Source organism: Eublepharis macularius, chromosome 8, assembly GCF_028583425.1.
Source record: "Eublepharis macularius isolate TG4126 chromosome 8, MPM_Emac_v1.0, whole genome shotgun sequence".
NCBI lineage: Eukaryota > Metazoa > Chordata > Lepidosauria > Squamata > Eublepharidae > Eublepharis > Eublepharis macularius.
Genome location: NC_072797.1, coordinates 113,024,416 through 113,048,533, shown reverse-complemented (window position 1 = coordinate 113,048,533; position 24,118 = coordinate 113,024,416). Strand labels below are relative to the sequence as shown.

General features: G+C 39.6%; 1 protein-coding gene across 3 annotated transcripts in view; it reads right to left on the bottom strand.

Moving 5' to 3' along the window:
• DENND4C (DENN domain containing 4C) overlaps nucleotides 1-24,118 on the bottom strand; it is a 102,136-nt gene that overhangs the window by 55,305 nt on the left and 22,713 nt on the right. For all 3 annotated transcript variants that reach the window (XM_054987136.1, XM_054987138.1, XM_054987137.1), the window contains 9 exons: nucleotides 22,846-23,167; nucleotides 20,760-21,012; nucleotides 19,586-19,655; nucleotides 13,233-13,402; nucleotides 12,618-12,859; nucleotides 7,607-7,673; nucleotides 6,695-6,753; nucleotides 6,248-6,392; nucleotides 3,482-3,657 (listed from right to left, as the gene is read on the bottom strand). In XM_054987136.1, coding sequence (XP_054843111.1) covers nucleotides 3,482-3,657; nucleotides 6,248-6,392; nucleotides 6,695-6,753; nucleotides 7,607-7,673; nucleotides 12,618-12,859; nucleotides 13,233-13,402; nucleotides 19,586-19,655; nucleotides 20,760-21,012; nucleotides 22,846-23,150 — 1,487 coding nt within the window. In that variant the 5' untranslated portion in view covers nucleotides 23,151-23,167. The remainder of the gene's footprint in view (nucleotides 1-3,481; nucleotides 3,658-6,247; nucleotides 6,393-6,694; nucleotides 6,754-7,606; nucleotides 7,674-12,617; nucleotides 12,860-13,232; nucleotides 13,403-19,585; nucleotides 19,656-20,759; nucleotides 21,013-22,845; nucleotides 23,168-24,118) is intronic.

Sequence of the window (24,118 nt, the reverse complement as noted above, 5' to 3'; positions counted from 1 at the left end):
GTGTGCGTGCGTGCGTGCGTGCGTGCGTGCGTGCGGGGGCACCCGGCCGGCTGGCCGTGAGCGTGGTAAACCCTTGCGCCGCCCCTATCTGTGTCATTCTTCTCTCCCTCCCCTTCAGGCTTGTCCCCACTCTGGAAACAATGAGGAATCAACAAAAACAACTAACATGGAACACAGCATAAACTGAAGATGCCTGTTAAACAGAACACATTTATAATATATACTGAATTTACATACCTCATTGAGCACATAATGGACAGAACTTAGCCCATGTACTTTAAAACTCAGCACCCAAAGCTATGTACAACATTTTACAAAGCACTTCCTAATATATCTACTGGCCAGTCTGATCTCTCCAAGTTTGCAATGTTTTCCTGTTTTTTTTCCTACTCTGTCATTGTATGAAGCCCTGATACTAAGGAAGGAAGTTTTTAAAAAGTACACATGAGAGTGAGGGAAATAGGTACGAACATTGTGGAAATGCGATTAAGCAATATTAAACTTAAACACACAACAGTGTTGGCAGCGTCCTGTGCTTTTTATCAAAAAGCCTTGCTGCTCCTTTTTGTCCTATCATGCAGAACTCCTTACCACTCTACTAATTCTGCAATTCTACTCTTGGAGAAGACTCTTTTAAATTAAAAATCTCTAGTCCTTGAGGTATGTATTTCTATACTATAAGGCTGTACTTCATTCACCATGATATTAAAGTAATTTTATGCTTCCAGGACAAAGCCCTGCATCTGCAGAAGGAGCTATGTCTCGCTTCCTCAGAGGCAAGCCTAAGCAGATCTACTCAGAAGTAAGTCCCATTCTTAGGCCTGCACTCTAAGTGTAGTAGGTTCCAGGACTGTGTGCAATATTAAGCCATATACATTTGTTACTCAGCCCTGACGTGGATAGCCCAGGTGAGACTAATCTCATCAGATCTCAGCCTTGGTTAGTAATTGGATGGAGGACCTCCAGCAATGAGAGGGTTGCAGAGGCAGGCAATGGTAAACCCCCTCTGATAGTCTCCCTGAAAACCCCACCAGGGGTTGCCATAAGTTGGCAATGATTTGAGGGCACTCTCCACCACCACATTTGTTACTCAACTGGAAGCAGACTTCAATGTTGTGGCATGCTAGTACTACATCTTGATTTTCTCGATGCAGAAAGATCACCGTTTGTGCATGGGAAGATTCTGCACTATTTGAATAAAATTAGACATTAAGATCCTGTTGATGAGAGCAAGGAAAGGAGAGCACAGGGTCCAAAGTATACCCTTTACCTAACCATGGATAGACTCTTTTGTGAAACTAACAGCGGACAGACAGCTTCCTTGTCAAAATGAGGTTTTAAAAAATCTGATAAGCTGATGCCAGCCCTCAGAAAAGTTTGACAAATATTTAAAAGAAGCTAAAGTGTTCATCTTTCCCTTTCAATTCCACTTCATTTGTTTCCCTTAGAAATGGGCACAAACCGGAAAAAAACACAAACCATGAGGTTCGTGGTTTGTCACTTTTCACAAACCACGAACTTTCACGAACCTGCTCCAATTCACAAACCAGTTTGTTTGGTTCGTGAAAACGTCACACCCAGGTCAACAAAACATCACTTCTGGGCCAACAGAGGGTCACTTCTGGATCAGCAGAAGGTCTGCAGGAAGTCCATCCCCTGTTGCCTAGGAAACTGATTGACTGGCGCCAGGCTGTCTGCAATGACGAACCAAAAAATGAACCAAACGAACCAGCCTAAAGTTCATGGCGGTCCATCAGAAATGGGACCTGACGAACAGCCAGTTTGCAAACCACGAACCAGCCCAGTTCATCACAAACTTTGGTTCGTATTTCGGTTCGTGCCCATCTCTAGTTTCCCTGAATACAAGTTCTACTGTTTTATATAAAACACAAACACTGAATAAGTCACTATTTTCAAAATTTCTGGGTTTTCGTTTGGTTTCTTTTAAAAATACTTCTTCAGAACTTGTTTCAAAATTTGGGTATATTAAGATTTATATAGTACAGAAGCAGCTGGTCCACAGTGTACAAATGAGAACTAATTAAAATAGAGAACAGAATTTCACTCTTTACATTTCCTGCTCTTGCTTAGTTTGCTCTTCTGGAAGAGAGGCAAGCTCTTCTTTCTCTTACATGCGCTCTCTCTCTTCTCTTGTACTTTTAGTGGCCAAAATCTCTTAACTGATTTCAGTTCATAATAACTTCTAATGAATTTATTACTTGGATATTGTATTTCTGGGATAGAAGGAGGGATGTGGGGAGCACCATACTTGCTTCATGAATTCCAAGTTCCCCCTCTCCCCTAGCTTGCAAAAAGACAGGTCCCCCCATCCCCGATGCCACCTACACGCAACAGTATCCTTAAGGCTAGAATACTGTAACATGCTCTATGTGAAGCTGCCCTTGATCAGAACTCAAGTGTTAATACAGCAACTCTATTACTATCTGATATCAATCACTTTGTGCGCATTATTCCAATTCTGAAATACTTTCACTGGATATGTACTTGTTTCTGAGTTCAGTTCTAGGAGGTAGTACTTGCTTTTATAGCCTTTCACAACCAGGACCCATATACTGGACAGACACTCTCCGTCAGCATGAAGCCATGTGGCAGCTTTGCTCACTCCAGTCTCTATCCCTTTCTTTAAGTAGGTGAGAACAGCCATGGCTTAATGGCAGGCTTTTTCTGCAGCTGTCCATGTGCCGGCGACAGCCTTCCTGAAGCTGTCAAGAATGCATCTACCCATGTGGCCTTCAGAAAGCTCTGTAAAACCAGTTTTAGGACGGGTAAATAGAACGGACAGGTAGATCATTGTTTTTTCTGACTTTTAGTCTTGCTTCATTAGTGTAATTGTTTTAAATGCTCTAGTAAAATCCTTTGTGGCCAATCTGGGGGAAAAGGCAGCTTATGGGTTAGATCAAGAGTAACAAGTTTTTGCCCAACTCCCCTTCCCCCAGCAGTCCCTTCTAACCCTTGGAAGACGACTCCTGGACTCATGGGACCTAAGTGGACAAACAGCCACACAGGCTGGGGCCAGACAGTAAAGAGAGGAGAAAAGGGAGTGAGGTCATCCCTGTTTCCTCATTTTACTGCAGCTACCTTGACCCACACAGGTCCCATAGTCCTTCGATCAACTGGGTGGGGGCACACCCGAAGAAAGTGCTGGAGAAAGATGAATGCAGCCAAAATCCACATTCCGTCCACTGACAGACTGTTGCTTAAAATGGGCAAATAAATCTGTCCCCAGAGTTTTGGGGAGAAGATTATCACACAAGGAGCTAAAATGGAAAGGGGGGAGGAATGAAGAACATGGATGGCCTAGTGCGCAAGAGGACGTGTTTATATGAGTCTAATGGGCTCTTGATGTATTAGAAATGCCAGGGATGGTATAAAATGAATTACATTGAAATTTACATTAAAACCTTAACACATACATACATAAAACAGAGGATATAAACAAAATGTAAAAACAAAAACTTACATGTACACCATGTTTGTGTCTAAGTCAATGCAAACAACATCTTGTGGAGGGTCATACAAATCAAAGTACCGTGAGTCAACTCCAACTATAAATGGGAGGGGAGCACTGAGCACCGTTGCCAGAGACAAAGGACAGAGAGGGATGTAGGGACATTGCCACTGAAATGGAAAGATCATCTGAAGGAAAAATGAAATTAAACCTATGTATTATCAAGACAACATAAACTGTGTAACATCAATTAAACTTGGAACATCAGAACATGACCACCAGCAGATCTTTAGTTTTGCACAATTGTGAATCATAACAACAGTTAACTCAAAACTCTACAGCAAAATCTAGGGTTTTTTAAGGGGTTGGTGCAGGGCAAATTTGATCCTGCTTAAAGGCAAATAATAACAACAACATTCGATTTATATCCCGCCCTTCAAGACAACTTAATGCCCACTTGGAGCAGTTTACAAAATGTGTTATTATTATTATCCCCACGACATTCTCCGTGTGAGGTGGCTGGGGCTGAGAAAACGCTGAGAAGCTGTGACTGATCCAAGGTCACCCAGCTGGCTTCAAGAGGAGGAGTGGGGAATCAAACCTGGCTCTCCAGATTAGAGTCCTGCCACTTTTAACCACTACACCAAAGAAACAATCAGGTAAATAATACCAATATGCTGTGCTGGCAACTATATTACTGAAGTGTAAAATGATAAACTTTAGCCAGCCCTCTAAGTATCAAGGAAAGCAAGAGTTAATACTGAGTTCTTACAGCATTGCAACAGCATCAGGTAAACAGTCTTTGCCTATAGGACTACCTACATAGAAATAAGTCTAAAATATATGATATATACAACTAGAAAAGAAAGCCTTAAATAAAAATAGAAAAACTATCTTGTTATTAAAAAAAATAATAATAATGTTCACTTAGAAAGTGCTTATAGTTAGCACCTTGTACAAGTAATTTTAGAAGTAAAAAAAAGAAGTCTTTCTTGCAGGCTTATAAATGAACAAATTACAGATATACAGAAAAGTAACAGAGTTAAGAAAGAAACATCTCTTATTGCTATTCCTTTTTTCCCACAAAAGTAGTGAGAGGCAATGGAGTGTTTTTCTTTCTAACTAATGGTGTTCCATATCATTAGTTAAGTTTGCTTACAGTTAAACTGAAACAATATAATAAAGTTTGTAAAAACTATTTTAAAAATAAACCTGAAATATATTTTTATGCAGGCAGGTGGATTCAATGGGCTTTTATTTTATTCTGTATGTCTTAAATTGCAATTTTTAAGCTATGTTGAGCCCAAAGAAAGGTGGGATATAAATATTTAAGTAAATAAGTAGAATATATTATTCCCATACAACTGCACTATGATATAGTAAACTAGATTTTCGGAAGCCAACAGTCAGTTTCAGACTTCATGTGTTACCTACCCGAGTAAAACTGCACAGCCCTTCACAGGGAAACTGAACATATATAAAAAGATTAATTCCTTCAAGAGCACCAAACATAAAAAATTCAGATAAAAGTGACATCGTGCAGGTGTTCAAAAGTTTGGTTTGTAGTTAATAAGTGATATTTTCTAAATACTCTGTCACCTAAAAAGTGTTCGTTTTTAAAGCTTGCGATTGACCTAACCCCTACCCCCAGGACTGAGCCAAATCCCACCATTTTGTTTCATCAGTACCCGTATGTTCCTTCAACATGATGATCCTTCCTCCGATATCAGTGTAAAAGCATCTTGCATGCGCAGAAGAGTTCTTGTGCTGCAACAATGCACGAGAACTAGCAGAACACAACGGCAGGATCCAACACAATGGATATTTTTGACAGCTAATAGACTTTAGGATTTAAATAAACCATTTCAATTACTTTCACTGTCCTGGTTTTCAACTTTCCAATAACAAAAAAGGAACAGTTACCTGTAATTGGTCTGATGCAGGTCTCCTTAAAGGAGAAAATAATTTAATAGCCACAAAAAATTCTTAATATAAAATCCTTGAGAAGGCAAGATAATAGTCATTCCCACTTTGCAGGGGAGGGAAGGGGAGCTGGACAAATTGCTTCTCCAAGAATGCCTCCCCAATCCCAAGATGGGTAAGAATTATTACTCCTAGCTCTTCACCTATTTATCTCAGAAGCGTCCATTTTAATAATGCAAAACTGAATGATTCAAGAGGGCTTCTTTACTCAGATAAGAGGGCTGTATTGTAATGAAGTAGTCTCAGAAGGATGCATCAGTAGAGTGAAAGGGACCACAAACCTTACTACTATGTACTACCTGTTGCTTTGGGCATGATCCTACTGGATAGTTCTATGTTGCTTAATGTTGTTCAATGTATCAGTCTTAGAACTACTTATGCTCTGTTTCAGCATTTCTTCAACTATGTATTGGGTTTCTGCTGATTTTAAAACTGCCAATATGCATTTATAGAACCTATTACATTGTTTATTGAAACATCCTTGAAACTGACTGTCCTAACTCAAACTATGTAATCTGCCTTGAGTCTCAGTGAGAAAGGAGAACTATAAATAATATAAATAAAAATAAATGAGGTGAATGGGCCATTGCTTCTGTAAACAACACATGGCACCATAATTTTTAAGTTTAAGAGGACAGAGTGAAAACAGTTCAGAGGACAAACATTGCAACCAACATAAAGCAAAAATATTATAGGGCAGAAACAGAACCACAACACCTACTGAAAAAAACAACGATGCTACTGAGCCGCAGAAGAATCAATGGGTCAGGCTAAAAGAGAACACAGCACACTTACGGCTACCACAGCTTCAGCTACTCCTGTCAGCACAGCAGGTCGGAGAGAGTGGAGTAGAATCTTGCTCTCTGTTAACACAAAGAGGAGCAAAGTAGCACAATTTTCTGGTCCAAGATTCATCAGCAGCGTGCTGAAGTTTGCGCCACTAGAAATGAGAAAACAAAAGGCCGAGGACTGCAATGGCTATTATACATAATTTTAAAAAGCAAAACATAAACATACCGGTTATCAACACACACAATCTCGTCCTATCCCTTTCTGTAGCAACTGCAGGGCAAGGATTTCTTGCGCTGTCACTGTTCCAGCTGTCTTCTATAAACAAGCTTAGCTGTCCAGCCCAGTAGCTCAATCTCTTCAGCTCAGTCCAGTCAGGTCTCTGAGACAAACTTTTACAGTATATTTAATCAACATCATCCTTAAAATACTTATAATGTTTACTATTATTACCTGAGTGGTAAAGGTGTAGAAACTGGTTGAGATAATATTAATGCATCATGCGCAGAAAGCTGCAAAAAGGCAAAAACCAGCGTTAGTTTTCATCCAGGATAGCCAAGATTCTGTTGTTCACTTCAACTAATTGTTTTTCATTAAACAGCCAGCAGGTCAACTCCTCTCAAACACTACCAGCGATGGGGGTGGGGGTGGGGGTGGCAGTAGTAGTAAGAACAACAGCAGCAGCATTATTATGGGTTTCAATCCACCAGAGGATTTCCAAGGTCAGAAGGAAGGCAGTTTTTGCAAACCACCAACCCACCCCTCTTATGCTACTGGGCGGGGGGGGAGGGTTGTCCCTCTGGAAGAATATTTCAGCGAGGGGGGGGCTGCTTGGAGTGCAGTATCTGGGGGAGGTAGTTGTGCTTCCCAGACAGCATCCTTTCAATTTGCTGAAATTAACGGTGGATTCAAGTCATAGCATACTGGAGTGTTCAAAGCATACATTACATACATTATCTCAACAATCCTGTAACACAAGTCATCACTAGTATCTCCATACTGCAGAGAAAAGACAGAAAAGGCTGAGACAGTGATTTGTCTAAGGCCAGCTACTAAGTGCCCTAACCAGCTCAGATTTAAATTGCAGAATTCCTGCTTCACAGTATTATAAAATTTCTTGGTTAAACAGCACTAGCATACCCCTTTGTCAGGAGAGTCAACTTTGTCAGGTATATAGAAAAGAGACTCGATATTGTTAACTAACTTCCAAGATCCCTTAAATGTGTAATGTCACAGAATTAAAAACAAACAAACAAACAGAACATCGTACTCACTGAAAGCAGCAGTAGGTATGACTGAAAAGCAAAACTTTATTACTCAGAGAAAAGGCTAGTCCCATTAAGTTGTACTGAACATTTCAATTACCTGTACAAGGATTCTTGGTCTTTGAGGAGAAGGGAAAGGTATGTTGTGCATGAAGTGAGATATGTGCCTGAAAAGACATTTTTATAAACGATTGCAGAATTAGCAACATCAGAATTCAGCAATACTCACTTGATTATTCATTAATATTTTTAAACATCAAACCAAAAAAGCTACAAACCCATACAGTGATACCATTAGCCAATTTACAGTCACAACAGAAGTTTTACACTTCAGTTACTTCAAGCTTTTGAAATGTTGTAACCATCAACATACTTGCTTTCTCGGTAACAGCCATTTAAGGTGCTTAATTTCAGTACTTTAAGTTAAGCGCCTGCATAAACACTCAGTTCAAACTGTCCAACTCATAGTACATCTAATTCACAATCCAGAAACTTGCAAGATGAAAACTTGCTTCTATTTCAGCTGTCTGCCATTTAATTTTTTAAAAGATGTTTTTAAAAATGGAAGCCATCACGTGCCTTCTATAGCCTCCTGTTTCAAGAATTGCTCAGCACATTGCTGAATCATTTGCATTCGTGAGCAAGAAGGACTGTTCTGGAAAGTGAGTAAGACAAGGCTGCTTCTCAGGACCAACCCCCGAGGAAAATAAGAAGTACCTTAAGAGATGGCAAAAAGAAAGGGACCCACAAAACCATGAGGAACGTGCAAGAAAGGACCTCAAGGAAAGGAGATTAAACCTGGTTCTATTTAATCAAATAGAGCAGGGAGGTATCGGATCTGGCACCCTAACAGCTGTTACACCTTGTCAAAACTCTGAAAACCTGTTCTAGACAAAATACTGAAATATTGTGCTCAGTCACATACGTTTATAATGTTTAGACCTTATAGATTCTCCAGTTTTATTTTGAAATAATCATGGTTATTTTTTTCAAACCGTGACACAGATGTGAAGAATTAGTGCTAGTCAGCAATTTGCTGCTTCCTGCCTGTACATTTAAAAAAAAACCCTACAATACCACAATTTGTATTTTATTTCTCTGCATACTCCGCATGATCTCAGTATATTGCTAGCCAGCTTCTAGAGTGATGATTAGACTGTTACGTAAAAGGTGAAGTTTTTGTAAAAGCATAAAACTACCAACATATACTTACGGCATACTACCCTAATGTGTGTCAGACTTTTGACAACCTTTTCCTTGCCTGTGAAATTCTTGAGTGTCAGGATAATAATATTGTTACATTCAAATACAAGGGAATGCAAGATTCCAGTAAGAACTATGCAAAGATGTTATTAGCACAGACACACAAGTTCCCACCCCACCCCTGGGGGAATTTCCAACTACTTATACAACACATAACAGCCGACAAAACAATTACAAATGTTTTGATAAACTAGAGTGAACAGGTAGAGTTGGTTAAATTATTCATTTGTGTATGTAAAAAGCCCTTTAAACATGTCTATAGCAGGCCATGTATTGACTATAGAAAGGGAAATGATGAGATTTCATAGTCCTTCAGATCCCCAGTTCCGAGGGCATTTAAAAGTTGACTGTGCCATTTGCAACTTCCATGTTTAAACTTGAATATATACCTCACAAGTGAGCATGCAGTTGATTTCCCATTTCCAAAGCTTATTTAAGAACAGGTAAAGAGTATATGAGATTTGATATAATCAGCTCAACATTTTATTATTTTCTTTAATCTCAAACCTTTCATAAATATTTTTGAATATTTGAGAATATTACCAGGGCACAAATATTTGCCAGTGCTGAACTTGGCAATGTCTTCTCTTTATTTAGGTTCTTGAAAGGCTGCTATATAAATTCCTGGTTTTTTGTGCCCTTTCTGAATAAACCCACTTTACTAAACCATACTTTATTAAACTACTCTGCTAGCATACACTTTGGTAAATACATTTCTAATTTAAAATGGAACCTCCCCCCCCACCAACTCAGTTTTTTAATTGTTTCACAAAAGTCATTCCATGTGCCATAAATCATAAAGAGTAAGAATAAAAACAAGGTTTGTCAATTTTAAAGCCTATATACTTCAAGATTGCCAGAGGGCACATATGAGGAAAGGTTGAGATAGGTATGTTTAGCCTGGAGAGGAAGCAACTGAGAGGTGATATGATAGCCCTTTTCAAGTATTTGAGGGGGGCTATCACACAAAGGATGGAGTGGAATGGTTTTCGGTTGCCCACAGGACTGGACCAGAAACAACAGGTTAAAATTAAAATTAAAGCAAAATAGTTTTTAATTAAACAATAGGAAAAAAATCCCGACAGAGCAGTTCCTCCACAGAACAGGCTTCCTTAGGAAGTGGGAGGCTCGCCTGCTTTGGAGGTATTCAGTAAGAGGCTATATGGACACCTGACAGCAATAATGATTCTATGATCCAATATGAATGTATGCAGATGGGGGAGGGAGGGCATGAAGGGATTAGCCAGTGTCCCTTTCTTCTATGTCCAGGGTAATGTCAATCGTCACTGTGGGGTCAGGAAGGAATTTTCCTCCAGGCCAGATTGGCCAGGGATCCTGGAAGGTTCTTTGCCTTCATCTGGGCATACAGCAGGGGTCATTGGTGGAGTGAAGAAAGGAGGTAGCTGTGAATTTCGAGCACTGTGCAGGGGGTTGGACTAGATAACCCTTGGGATACCTTCCAACTCTATGTATTGAAAGTGAAATCAGGAATCACCGTGCCAGTCATCATGCTTGACAAATCTGGCAGCCTGTTAATACATACAAATGTAACACTCTTAGTTGCTTGATGGTGCAAGAGAATGTTAACCTCCACTTACTCAGAGGCCATAAACCAGTAAAAGGGCCTCAAGTTTATGAGTAACTTTCCATGTGTAATTTTAAAGATCTCTCTCTTTCTTATTTCTGGTATTCAACTGCACACTGATATGAACACCACGAAGGAGTACACTGCCATTCATACATCCAGTTCTCTTTTTTTTATTTATAGCTTCCAAACCAGCGTTTGCTAGATTCTGCATCACTGAGCTCTTGATGAACTGTAACAGAAAGAAACTAATGGCATTAATGTTTTCTTTCAGTGCTCAGTCAGGGGCTCTCAAAAGACATGCAGTCCGATACCTACATTTTGTTTTTCAGAAGTTCTTTCCAAGTATCTTAAACTATTCATAACAGCAGTCAACATGTAGAAATAAAGTGATACAACTCTCAGTTACCCAAATTCAAAGACTTTGTGGAAGGGACTTGGGATAGGCAGCACAGTGCTATTGCATTGAACTGAAATGCTTCAATTCTAGTGTTTTAAACGGAAAGAGACTGGCAGTGCCATCCTAAACCAGCACACTCAAAAGAGTTTTCTCCCAAGAAAGCGTTCTTAGGACTGGACTGTAAGACAAGATTTCTTCTCCTATTGAAATAAATGGGGCTTAAAATGTTTACTTTTTGCTGGATCCTATTCATTAATTTAGCAACCAGATATATTAACTGAACTCTATCTATACATAGCCTGGTTCTTCCTCTTGAACGTGAGGGGTTCAGTAATCTTGTTCCGAGGTCAGGAAGGCCCCCAAACTGCTATCATTTCACAGAATATGCAAAACAGAAATGTGGTTGTTGGGGGTTTTCCGGGCTGTATTGCCGTGGTCTTGGCATTGTAGTTCCTGACGTTTCGCCAGCAGCTGTGGCTGGCATCTTCAGAGGTGTAGCACCAAAAGACAGAGATCAGAGATCTCTGTCTTTTGGTGCTACACCTCTGAAGATGCCAGCCACAGCTGCTGGCGAAACGTCAGGAACTACAATGCCAAGACCACGGCAATACAGCCCGGAAAACCCCCAACAACCACCGTTCTCCGGCCGTGAAAGCCTTCGACAATACATCAAAACAGAAATGTTCAGGAGGGAATTTTTACAAAGAGACTGGAAGAGTTTTGTAATGGAATAGCTCAGGAAGTCACCTGTATTGTAGTGTATTGCAGTGTTAATTGTATCACCTGCCTGTTTATGGCAATGTCCTCTGTCTTTGTAAACTCCTTTCTTCAGTTTTTTGTTTGCATTGCCTTCCAGTTCTGTAATCCTAGTGCTACTGTATTATTTATCTGAATTCTTTGCTATCTGATTGAATAGCTTTTCCTATTTTTTAATCCACCTTGAGTCTCAGTGAGGAAGGCAGGCTATAAATGATTGAATCCACACACGCACCACATCAAAATACTGAATCTCTAAAATGTTAGTCCGATAAAAGCGTCATAAGTAAATGCTGTCCCATCTAATATATCATTTAATATTTAGATCTGGCATTTGTATTTTACATTTATTTTTAAATACTTGATGCCTCTCTATCAATTTCCTCAGTATCTTAAAGAAACCAGGATTAAGGACAGTAAGAAGAAGGGATGCTGTATCTACAGTGGCACAAAACAGGGGTAACAATTATGTTGCAGTTGCTGAAGCAATTGGCTATTCCATATTTACTACTCCCTTACTTTCAACTAGTTCACACACATACTTGAGGGGCAGAGAGGGAGAAGAAGCTAGGACAGCAGTGTTTTCAGCCCAGAGACTGAAGCACTGGAATGGCCATTGCTATGGGAATGGCAACCTTGTCTGGGTAGACTGGTCACTCCACCAGCATTCCTGTCTGCAGAAAAGCCACAAAAATGCACAAGCTCAGAAAGCGACAGGCTCTACTCATTTAATAACTTGAGACCAAAAGTACAGGGAGGCAAAGAAGAAAGAGTGCAGAATGAACTTCCTACAAATGCCATTACTTTTGCTTTGAGACCCTGGTCCATGCTACCCAATATGCAGATTTGTTAAACGACTTGCTTTTATTGTGCGAGAGTCAATAAATAAGTGCATGAAAGCTGAGAAGTGAAATGAATCACTCATTACCATAAATCCATCTGCTCACACACGTGACAGAATAAAATGCAGACACTTTTTCAACAACAATTCATGGCACAGACTATATGTTGTAGTAAAAAATACCAAAATAATACATTACCATAATCACTCTCTTTTGGAACCACAACTACAAAAAACAAGGATCTGTGGGAAAAGCTCTCACTTACTTTTCGATGGGAAGAGGATGAGGTCCAGACACAGACAGCTTGTAGATGAACATGAGGAATTTTCTGAAGGCTTCAAAGAAGGGCCACTGTGACAATAGGCAGATGCACTTGTTGGAATTTATGGATTTGGAGGTATCCACTTTTCTCTCTACTGCAGTCAAGAGGTCCAACTGTATGTGCTGCTTTTCTGTTAGCAGCTCTCGTGAATAAGGTTCATAAAACTGGATAGCAGCACCATACACCTGGAATAACCGGGGAGAGAGATGTGAATGGAGACAGACTAGAATGTAATAGCCTAAAGAGTCTGCATTAAGGAAACAGGATGGTTAGAACTTCTCACCTTGCTAAATTTTCTACTTGCAAGGAGTTATATTTCATGAGTTAGTATTCAAGAGTGGTAGGCCACATTCTGTCACCTCATTCAGCTGCATATGTTGATCCAGCCTCATACACAGAACCAAAATAGTAAAGAGGCCTGAACCAAAGTTTTACTCTGTATTGGATGGTATAGGGTGTGCTCCTTACAAACTGCAAAACAGCATTTCTGCAACAGGCAGTCTACAGTTATAGAAGATTCAACATACTAAAATAGCACGTTAAGAAGCTCAAATGTACCTTTTCCCCAGATGAAGCCGTGAGAACAAATGTGGAGAATACAGGAAGTGGATATTTGGTTTGAGGGTCCCAACACTCAATAGTAGCTCCCATTGGAAGACAGAATAGAGGTACGGATTCTGACAGAGGGAATGATTCGTAATCATCTTCTGGATATCTGAAGATTAAGCCTTTTAAAAGAGAAAGAAAAATGTTTTCCCATCCTCTCTCCTATAAGGAATTTGCAAAACAGTTTGTCCCCCCCCCCCAATCTACAAACCTAGACAAAAAAAAATTGGTAAACCTCTATTAATTCATACTAGGCAACAAGATTTGAAACAGGCAAAATAAAAATTAAAAAACTCTTTTTACAGTTTCTCAAATGGCTACAACGTTGTCAACTTTTAAAATGAAAATTTGGCTTTAAGCCATAAGGAGTCTAAATAAAGTTTCAGGTAATATCTGCCTATGCCATTTAAGGCTGATATTTTCCAAACAAGAAAGTGAACATTTGCAGCTAATAACGTAAGTGCCCTGCTATATCAACCTCCTCCTTGGTTTTAGTGTTATGTACATTTATGTATCTTTACTGAATGATGTTATACGTATTCTATGAATGGTATTACATGTATAGTTTTAATGTTAAAATGTTTCCATGTTTACTGCCTTAGAGACTCTTATTTGGATGGAAAGGCAACACAGAGCGGAACTACAAGTGACAAAAGGCACAGATTGGACACTTGTCAGCTTCCCTCAAGTTTTGATGGGAAATGTAGGCAGCTTGGTGGAATGTTGGACAAGTGACAGTTGAAAAGTCCATTAGACAGCAATCAGAGAGCCAAGCTTCAAGACTAGGATGCCTACATTTCCCATCAAAACTTGAGGGAAGCTAACAAATGTCCATCTGTGCCTTTTGTCACTTGTAGTTCCACTCACAGAAATGATTAAAATAGTTCAGAATTCTAATATAGTCCAGCAGCCAGACAAGTGCCTTGGAAGGCCAACAACCACAGCACAGAGGCCAGGGCCATCTCAGGATGTTATCTCCTAGCACTGGCATTTAAGAATTGACTAGCTTTGGATGTGAAGGTTTCCTTTAGGCATTACAGCTAACAGCCATTGCTGGACTTGTCCCCCATGAATCCGTCTAATCCCCCTTTAAATCCATCTATGCTAGCGGCCATCACTACATCCACTGGAAGGGAATTCCATAATTTAATTAACTTGAGTAAAATTGCATTTCTTTTTATCCATCCTAAATCTATTGCCAATCAGCTTTAATGGGTGCCCCGGAATTCTAGTATTAATGGGAGAAAAGAAATTATATTAATTTTCTCCACCTCATCTATAGTTTTAAAAACAGGATTTGAGTTCCATGGCACCTTAGAGAACAACAAAAAAATGTAAGAGTGAAAGCTTTCAAAAGTCAGAGCTCCCTTATTTATAAACCTTTATCATACCCCCCTCCTTTAGCGGTCTTTCCCCCCGTAAATTGAAAAACTTTCAGATTTTTTAGTTTCTCCTTCATAGGAAAGGTTTTCCAACCTTTAATCATTTCCATCACTTCCTCTTCTGCACTTCGTCTAGCTCTACAGCAACTCTGAGATATAACCAGAACTGTATACAGTACTCCACAACAAAGATTGCTATGTTACAATTATTTTCAATCCATTTCTCAACAATCCTCAGCAGGGGGTTTACCTTTTTACTGCTATCCAAATTGAGTCAATACTTTCATTTTTTTTCATTTTTTTAATTCTTCATTTCAACAATAACAGTACAATATTAAAGATAATTTAAAAATAGAGATTATGAATTACAGTAAGGAGTCAATACTTTCATACAGCTATCTATTATAACCCCAAGATCTCTTTCCCTCTCAGTCCCCACCAGTTCAGATTTATTGAACTTCATTTGACTTCAGCTGCCTAGGGAGGTGGTGAGCTCCCCTTCACTGGCAATTTTCAAGAAGAGGCTGGATGAATATTTGTCAGAGATGCTTTAGGCTCATCCTGCATTGGGCAGGAGGAGGTTGGACTAGAAAGTCCGTATGGTCCCTTCCAACTCTGTGATTCATTTGACATGTTGCTGTCTGCTCACCCATTTTAAAGATCCTGTTGGAGCACTCCAATCCACTTTGGTTTTCATCATCCTGAATAATTGTGTCTCATCGGCAAGCTTGGACACTACACTCCTCACTCAGTTCAAAATTAAATAAATTAGATAGCACTGGCCCCAATACTAGTCTTTGTGGGTCCCCACTGCTTACTTCCCTCCATTTTTCAGCACAATTCATACATTCCTACCCTCTGCTTCCTGTCAAACTAATGTTTAATCCATAAGAGGGCTCATCCTCTTAACCCATGACTAACTTTGTTGTGATAGCTGGCCAAAAAACCTGTCAGAGGTCCAAGTATACAATGGGCTACCAGATCACCCTCTCGAACTCCAAAAGGCTGATGAAACAGACCTTCACTTTGCAGAACCCATGCTAATTTCCCCTTAGAATTATTAAGCACACAGCCTGTTATCATTAATAACAATTTCAAAAAAAAATAATAACAATTTCTACTAACTAACCCAGAAAAGGCTTTAGGCTAAGTGGACTGTAATTTCCTGGATTTCCACTGAAGCCCTTCTGTAAAAATGGTGTAATATTCACTCCTTTCCAATCCTCCAGCAGACCGGACAATTTTAGCAACTAGGTGCATATGCTGCCTAGAAGATCAACAACTTCACATGTGAGTTTTTAAAGTACCCTAAAGCTGCTGTCGCACAGTGCTTAAGTGGATGGGCCACAAATCAGCACTCTACCGGTTTGAATCCCACCACTACCATGAGCTCAGTAGGTGGCTTTGGGTAAGCCACTCTTCTCAGCCCCAACTATATTAGTGCCCCACTGATGTTGCTTACTGCTCTGAGAGGAGCACGAATCTGTCTAGAAGAGCAGTAGGTACATGCCGTTATTATTATATACCATCCGGAGCCAGAAGCTTGGAAATTTTAATTTATTCATTAGTGTTAAAACTTCATCTCTCATAGCCCTTTTTGACTGAGTTGTTAGGACACCCATCCTGAAGCAGTGGCTCTGACGTGGGTATCTGCCTCATGTTTTCTTCAGTGAAAACAAACTCTAAGCAATCATTTCACTCCTTTGTTACTCAGTGGTCAAACTGCCATCGTGTCCAGTTCCATGCTTTCAGTATATTTGAAGAAATACTTGTTGTAAATCAATCTGTTCTTTACATTCTCTTTTTGCTCACCTTACTGGCAACTGGCATGTGTTTCGCCAGAACCTGTGCGCCTTCCTGTTCACCTCGTTTGGAGGAACCTTCCACATGTTAAAAGCCATCATAACTTTTATGGCTGCCTTCACTTGGGGGTTGTCATGCTGGCATGTTTTGGGTAGTACTTTCTCTAACCATAAGGTATAAATGCATTTTATCTGGGCTTGAATTAGTGGGGTTTTAAATAGCTTTTGCCCTGACCTTGATACCCCAGGCAAGTCAGACTTTGTCAGATCTTGAAAACTAAGCAGCGTCAACCGTAGTTAGTAACTGGATGGGAAACCTCCAAAGACAACCAGGGCCTCTATGCAGAGGCAGTCAATGGCAAACTACCTTCTGTTGGCCTCTTGCTTTGAAAACCCCAGAAAGGTTTCCATAAGTTGGCTATGACTTGACAGCACTCTCCACCATCAAATAGCTTATAAACATCCTGAAAGGATTTGACTTGCTTGATTCCCCTTTCAGCTTTCTTCTGACTAGGCCCCTCATTTTTTATTAAGTTCCTTCCTTTGAAATTAAACATGATGGATGTTATCTGCACCTCACAATTTGTTCCGAGCAGAGCTCTAGTTAGATCTATTATCAAACGCTCTAATGCACAGTCATCTATGATATTAAAAAACCTTGTCTCTATGAGATGGCTCAAGCATACATTTACCCAATCAATGTGAGAGTGGCTGAAGCCACACATTATCAGAGTGGCTAAAAATCAATGATTTTTTTAAAAAAAAATAAAAATTGGATTTTTTAATTTAAATCGACTTTTTTTAAATAAAATGTTTTTGAGGAAAAATCTATCTAAAGGTACTTTTCTATTTAAGATACATTATAGTCCAAAGGTTATCATCATGAAATAAGGATTAGTTTTTAATTCTGTACCGTGAGGCTGTATATTCATGCAATGTTTTAAATTTTTTGGTAAACGAATTCCATTAATCCATTCACAATGTCCTGCTCTTCCAGAGATTTCTGTGAGATTATTGGGCAATTTTTCTATCTAGAAGATATTATCACAGATGCTCGGTTTTACATTTCTCAAAACTGTGAATTTGTGTTTGCAGAGATCACACACGTCTCTTCTTCACAGCAAAAAGGTTATAAAATAAACATACAGAGTTGAGAACAAGACCTTAGTCCCAATGTTCCTTCGCAAATCTTTGAACACAGAACCAACCCCTTACCTCTTAAGTGCTAAGTTTCAAAAAATGCAATGAATAGAAGATTGTTGGGAGTAGAATAGATCTGCTCAAGAAGCTAAGCATGAGGAGTCTTTATGTAGAAAAGAATGAGTCTTTATGTAGAAAACCATGATTTAAATCTAGTCTTACTGACTAGTGATTTAAATCGATTAGATTTAAATCAAACCCACCGTGCACATTATTACATTTTCTGCTTTAGCTGCCCTTCTGTATTTCCTTCACCATCTCAAGATCACCCTCATGGTTTTGATCAGGCAGGTTATAGTATTCACCAATGTTTAGCTTACCTTTAAGGCCCAGTATCCAACCATCATGATTATTTGACTACATGCCCTTTTTGATACAAAGAGCTACGCCACACCCAACACATCCTTCCCTGTCTTGACTTTAGAGATTATATCAAGGGCTAACTGTATACCACCGAATTACCCTATACCACTATGTTTCTTAAATGCCCACAAAATCTATGATGCCATTTAGCACCAAGTACTCCACTTCCCCATCTTGCCTCAGAGGATTCTATCATTGGTATACAGGCACCTGTTGCTTGTTTCCCCATCCACAAATCCTTGCCACTGGCTGTAGCCCTATGAGCTCTCCTTCACACAACCATCATTTACTGCCCTAGTCTCATTCTCAATTTCTAGCAAGCTCCCACAAACATTACTTTTGAACATTCCCCACCATATCTTAGAGATGAGTCGTCCCAGACAGGAGGCTCCCTAGTTCCCTCATGTTTGCCACAGGAGATAGTTTAAAAGCTGCTCTGCAACCTTTTCAATATTAAGCACCAACAATCTGGTTCCATTTTGGTTCAAATAAAGCCAGTCTCTTTTGTACAGGTTTGCCTCAGAATGCTTCCCCATGCCTAAAAAATTTAAAACTTTCCTCTCAGCACTACTTTCTCATCCAAATATCGAGAGTCACAACTTCTACGTATCCATGTGCACAGAATAAGTATCAATTCGCAAGAACACTTTAAGTTATTCTATCAATCCTTTCTTTGGCTTGACAAAACATTAGCACACACCACACTTGCCCAGCTACTTCATACAGTCAATGTGTTTACAGCAGTCAGATAATATACAGATTTCCAGATGAACACATTCAGCTGCCTTATACTGAGTCAGACCACCAGCTTGTCAAAGTCAGTATTGTATACTCTAACTCCAGCTCTCCAGAGTCTCAAATCAAGGTCTTTTACATTTACGTAAGATTTACTTCACGGAGACACAAGGTTTAAACACAGAAACTTCTGCATGCAAAGCAATTGAGCCACAACTTTTAACCAAGACTACCTTCAAATGCTTCTATACTGTTGGCTTCCCTCCCTACATTCACCAAGGTAAGGAACACACCACAGCATATGCTGTGCTTCCTAATCAGTCCACCAAATCAATTTAGGTGATTTCCTTCTTATCATCACTTCCAATCATATGCTATATGAAGGTCAGGCAGAATTCCATACTTTATTCCCACGTCTCAACACCTACCCTGCTTCACACATACACCAGCTTGCCAGGTGATCTATGTTATGTAGGAGTAGGCAACAGCCGCAGCGACGGCTCCAAGATCAAGCTGGTATCATCAGCATTTTGAGGACAATAAACCTAGATTGCTCTTCTCAGCTTCTTCATAACAGAGTGAACATGCTCATAGGCTTCCATCATGGTATAATGAGGCTGGGATTTCTAATTTTACAAAGCTCATTTTGACTTACATATGTAGTTAAACTTTTGTTTAATAAAACTTGGGATGGATCCTAAGTGGAATAATCACAGATCTTTAATAGAGTGCATTTATTTAAGAGACAGAAAGTTTAAAGTAACTTCAAATAAGCTTAAGCATCTGCTAATATAGCTTCAGTTTATGAAAGTAAATCCCTTACCAGCTTTATATGCAATTGCGTTAGAAGCTGGAACAGACTTCTTATAACACAGGTATACACTGGAGCCCCACTGTAAAGACACAAATTAGGTCATATCATAATGAGAAAGAACATACTGAACACTACATAAGAACTCCTTGTATTTTTAACCCTCTAGTGCTAACAGAAACTAATCTTCCAAGGATCCAGTTCACACACGCAAGATAGTTGCTTATGAGCAGATCTGAGAAAAGATGCTTAATGAAATATCAAAGTCCTCTCTGTGGTTAAGCTGTAATGGTTCATGCACACATATAGGTCACCATGTGATGATGAAGCCCTTAAGAGATAAGGATACAGACAAACTGTCGGTATCACCAAGGCACATAATTTTGATTCTGCATCATGGCTACAAGAGAGGTGAAACTGAGCTCTTGCAATACTAATAAACTAGATACATTCTCCTCTTATGAAATGCATATACACACACACACACACAAATAGTTTATGGAAAGTAGCATGACTATCCCAGCCCTACTACTGATCTGCGTACTTGTGACCTCAAAAGAAGATAATTTTATGGAGGAATATATTGGGGGGAATCATTTCTGTGAGTTGGATCCCCAATATTTCCATTAATGGAAGGGGGGCATTAGAACTGACTTGCCCCTCATTCTGGGAGTACTTTATCTTATAGGAACAGCACGAGGGGCATTTTCAGCTGCAGATGGTGCGGGAGGGGAGACAAGGAAGATCTACTCTGATGTTTCAGTATATATAAAGTCACCAAGACATTTTAACCAACATACTGCCCGCACTGAAGAAAACAAATCTTTTAACAAAAAAAGTCAAATTTTCACTTCCATTTAAGTACGTCATGATGACAAAGAAAAAAAATACAGCTTTTACCTTCATCTACACCACACCCCAGCCTTATAAGTTCTGGACTCCCCCCACCCCCACCCCTACCCCACACATACTTCTTAGAGAGAATTAATTGGCACTCTCACAGATCTGATCCTGGCAGCAGAACCAAAGGAAGGAAAAAATACAGAGCTCTGGAAACTACAGTGACGTAAACTGTTCTCTGAGTTAAGTACACTAGGCAAGAGGGCAGCAGACACATCTTTGACATTTTTAGCAGCTGCAACAGGTCCTGAAAGGCCAATGTTTCAAAATAACATATTCTTCTCACCATGCCACAATTCAAATTCTTATCAACTTTGCAGAAAGTATGAGGAGGAGTTTCGCCTTTGCTTGTTACAATAACACAGATGTCAGTAACAGCCAAGGAGTTCTGGGGTCGCACAGGAAGAGCCCGCCGATAGGTGATAAAGATTCGCTGGGAAGAGGCTGAACTGTTATTGACATTAGCGCAGCGACCGTAGGGAGTAGCCTGGATCACCTCACAGCCTGGCATTAAACGTTCCTTCCCTTCATATAGAACTCTGTAGGGGGGAAGGAAAAACGGGACACAGGAACATTTCACACATGGAATGTTAAGCTATTCATCAGTGCACTATACAATAAGCCCCTCTCAAAAACCACCCTCTTAGGTAGAAAACAAGGATCCTTAAAATGAGGAATTCCAAACATTGGATAGCGTTATCCCTTTAGTTTAAAAAAAGTTTGGGTTCAAAACTTACTAACAAATGGAGCAATTCCTTGTGATAACTGAGGTACCCTAACAATGCTTACGCCTGCTGTGGTTTGTCCTTTTGCATTTACACATAATACAGCAAGAATGCTATACTGCACACACTGAAATATTTTAAACAAGGGTGGGGTAGTTGGCAAAAAAATTCAAGACAAGCAAGTCAGTTTTGCCACATTTAAATGTTTTCCAGTGAGGGTACTGTTGCACTGGACTAAATCAAACTTTACAAAAACCTGACTTCCTACACGGAGCTGTTAAAAGACAGATGTAATTCAGTAATGCAAATGCAAGCATTTTTTTGTTAACACAGTTAAACAAAAAAGGGTTTTGAGACAAAATTCTTTAAAAAACTTTGCAGTTGTATATGGTAAATGGGATAAAATACAATGCTGATAAGGAAGACAAAAAATAAGGAAAGAAATTTGATGTGAAAAATCTCTGTGGATGATCACGTATTGGTCCACCATCAAGTTAAGGTAATCTTTAACAACTGTACACAAGATTTTTGAAAATAAAATTAATTAGCAGACAGAAGGTATAACTATGTAAGAACACCACAGCCTGGGAACAAAGTACACTTTAGACTACACAAAGTAACATTTGGCTAATCAAGCCCAGACCTGCAACTATACACAGCCATCCCATTTCCAGACATATGCGGCAGAGATACTGTTCTAACGATCCTCTTCTAAATGTAATTATAAGCACAACATCCACCATTGCAGTACATGGTATTATGCTGATGGTACAAGCCACTGTCCCAATCTGAGCACAGGTGTACCAGTAAGAACACACTTGTGTTGTTTCCCAGTATCAGGTCTAGCACATTAGTTCTATGCAGGATCCATACCTGTTGTCAGATATGTATGGAACAGACAGACCCCTCTCTAGATCCTCTCTGCATCACCCCTGAAAGCCCTTTCACTACATCAGAGAAGGCTGTGCAAGCTGGCATTCTGGCCACTCTTCCGCCAACACAGCCACACAGATCCATAGTATCTGAATAGGTTACAGGAAATGACAGGTGTGGATTGGAGATAAGGTGAAAGGAAGAGGCACAAAGTTTCTCTATAGTCCCTCAGCATATTGCTGCCCAATAATGGTAGACTACTCCAAGATCAAAACTAAAGCCAGCAGAGTTAATGCTTATCAAACATTTCACAGAACTTTCAACATTAGAAGCTTCAGTGCAGGGCTCATATATAATAGCAAGAGTGCAACAGAACCTCAGTGAGGTATTTTCTGTCTTCAAATGACACCTAGATTGACTCAGCATTTGGGTTCCCAAGGCCTGTTTCATTACAGCTAAACCATAGCTAATCTACTGCTCTCTTCAATTTGCTCTGAGTTTTTCCACTTATTCCCATTTCATATTCCTGCTCTTTGACCTGAACTGAACATTCAAAATGTGGTCCAATTTGGCAATGGAGGGAATTATATGTAAAATCCCTACTAACATTTATTTCCGACATCGACAATTTGAATTAGACAAGACTACTAAAACTGCACCGTAAAGGATTAAAACCTTTTAAACAACACCTGACCTCCTCTGATGCATCTCAACAGATTATTTTCTACTTCACCATGGTCCAACTGCTTATAAATCAATTAAAAACCATCTCACCCAATATCAGTAAGAGGTGGTTTCTCTCTGCTCCTCTTGTAGCAAAGAAAAAGCTCCGGACTTTTAAGACTTCCATAGTTCAAGTTGGCTTGAAGTGATGTGGGCGTCGATTCAACACAAGTGTAACCCTCAGGAACAGTTTCACCCGCCGATTTAATAATGATAGCAAGATCTGTGATTGGAGCCTTTGGACCAACCGACTTTGTTTCAAAGCGATTTACTTCTTGATCCAGAAGTGTTGACGTGTCAGTGAGTCCTGCCACTACAAAGTAGTCGGCCACTCTTGGGCCTTTATCCTCTATCATAGCTGGGGCTGGAATTCCTAGGAAATAATAAAAACAAGTATCAGATTAACACACATTGTTTCCAATAGAGTCAGTAGGTCATTTCTACTAGCAGAGACAAGGGTAGGAGAGATTCCTTTATATGAATTTACTTTTCCAGAATGCTGATTAAATCTACCTTTGTGTACTAAGCAAACATGTTAACAGATTTGTCTTCCAGTGCTCAAAGGATATTTGTACACTCATAAATGAAATCTGGCTTTATGATGTTCACTTCATCCCAAAGGAATGCAAGGAAGACACAGATGGACTTTTGAGAGCAAAGTTCCAGGAGTTTTATCTGCTTACATTCTAGTCGCTACAAAAAGGAATGTAATTTATATTTCTGAAAGCACTGCTAAACTGCAATCTAAAAATATTCTTAAAATTTCAAGTTGTATAACTTATGCCAACAACCAAACTCAGTTTTCTAATGGCAGATGACGGAATTCTTCAGAGCAATCATTTCAGACAAATCATGCATAATTCATTTTTCCTCATCTGAAAACAAAATGTGAACAGCTTTGAATCCGTTATCATAGACCACTCACTATCTGGCCAGCAAATGTCATCACTCAGGCATACAGTCAATATGCGAGCAAGAGGTTTGTATAATTCATCAACTTGCTTCTTTAAAAGTTCCTTCTGGAACAAGAAGGAAAATCCCTGCTTCAGACAATAAACACTTTCTTTTGTGTGTGTGTGTGTGTGGGGGGGGGTAATGCAGTTTTTCCTAAATGCACAAATTGCCCCAAATATTTTTTTCTGAATTCTTGCAACCATTCATTAGGTCAAGGACAGTATCATCATCATCTTCATATGGCAGGATACTTGGGTGGGAGGAAACAACCAGGTAGGTTTCATCTGGAGCTGAGCAAAGACTTCCAAGATTTCCAGCTCATTCTCCAAGCTACTGTGCTATAACATCCCCAAATCAAGCTTTTGGAATA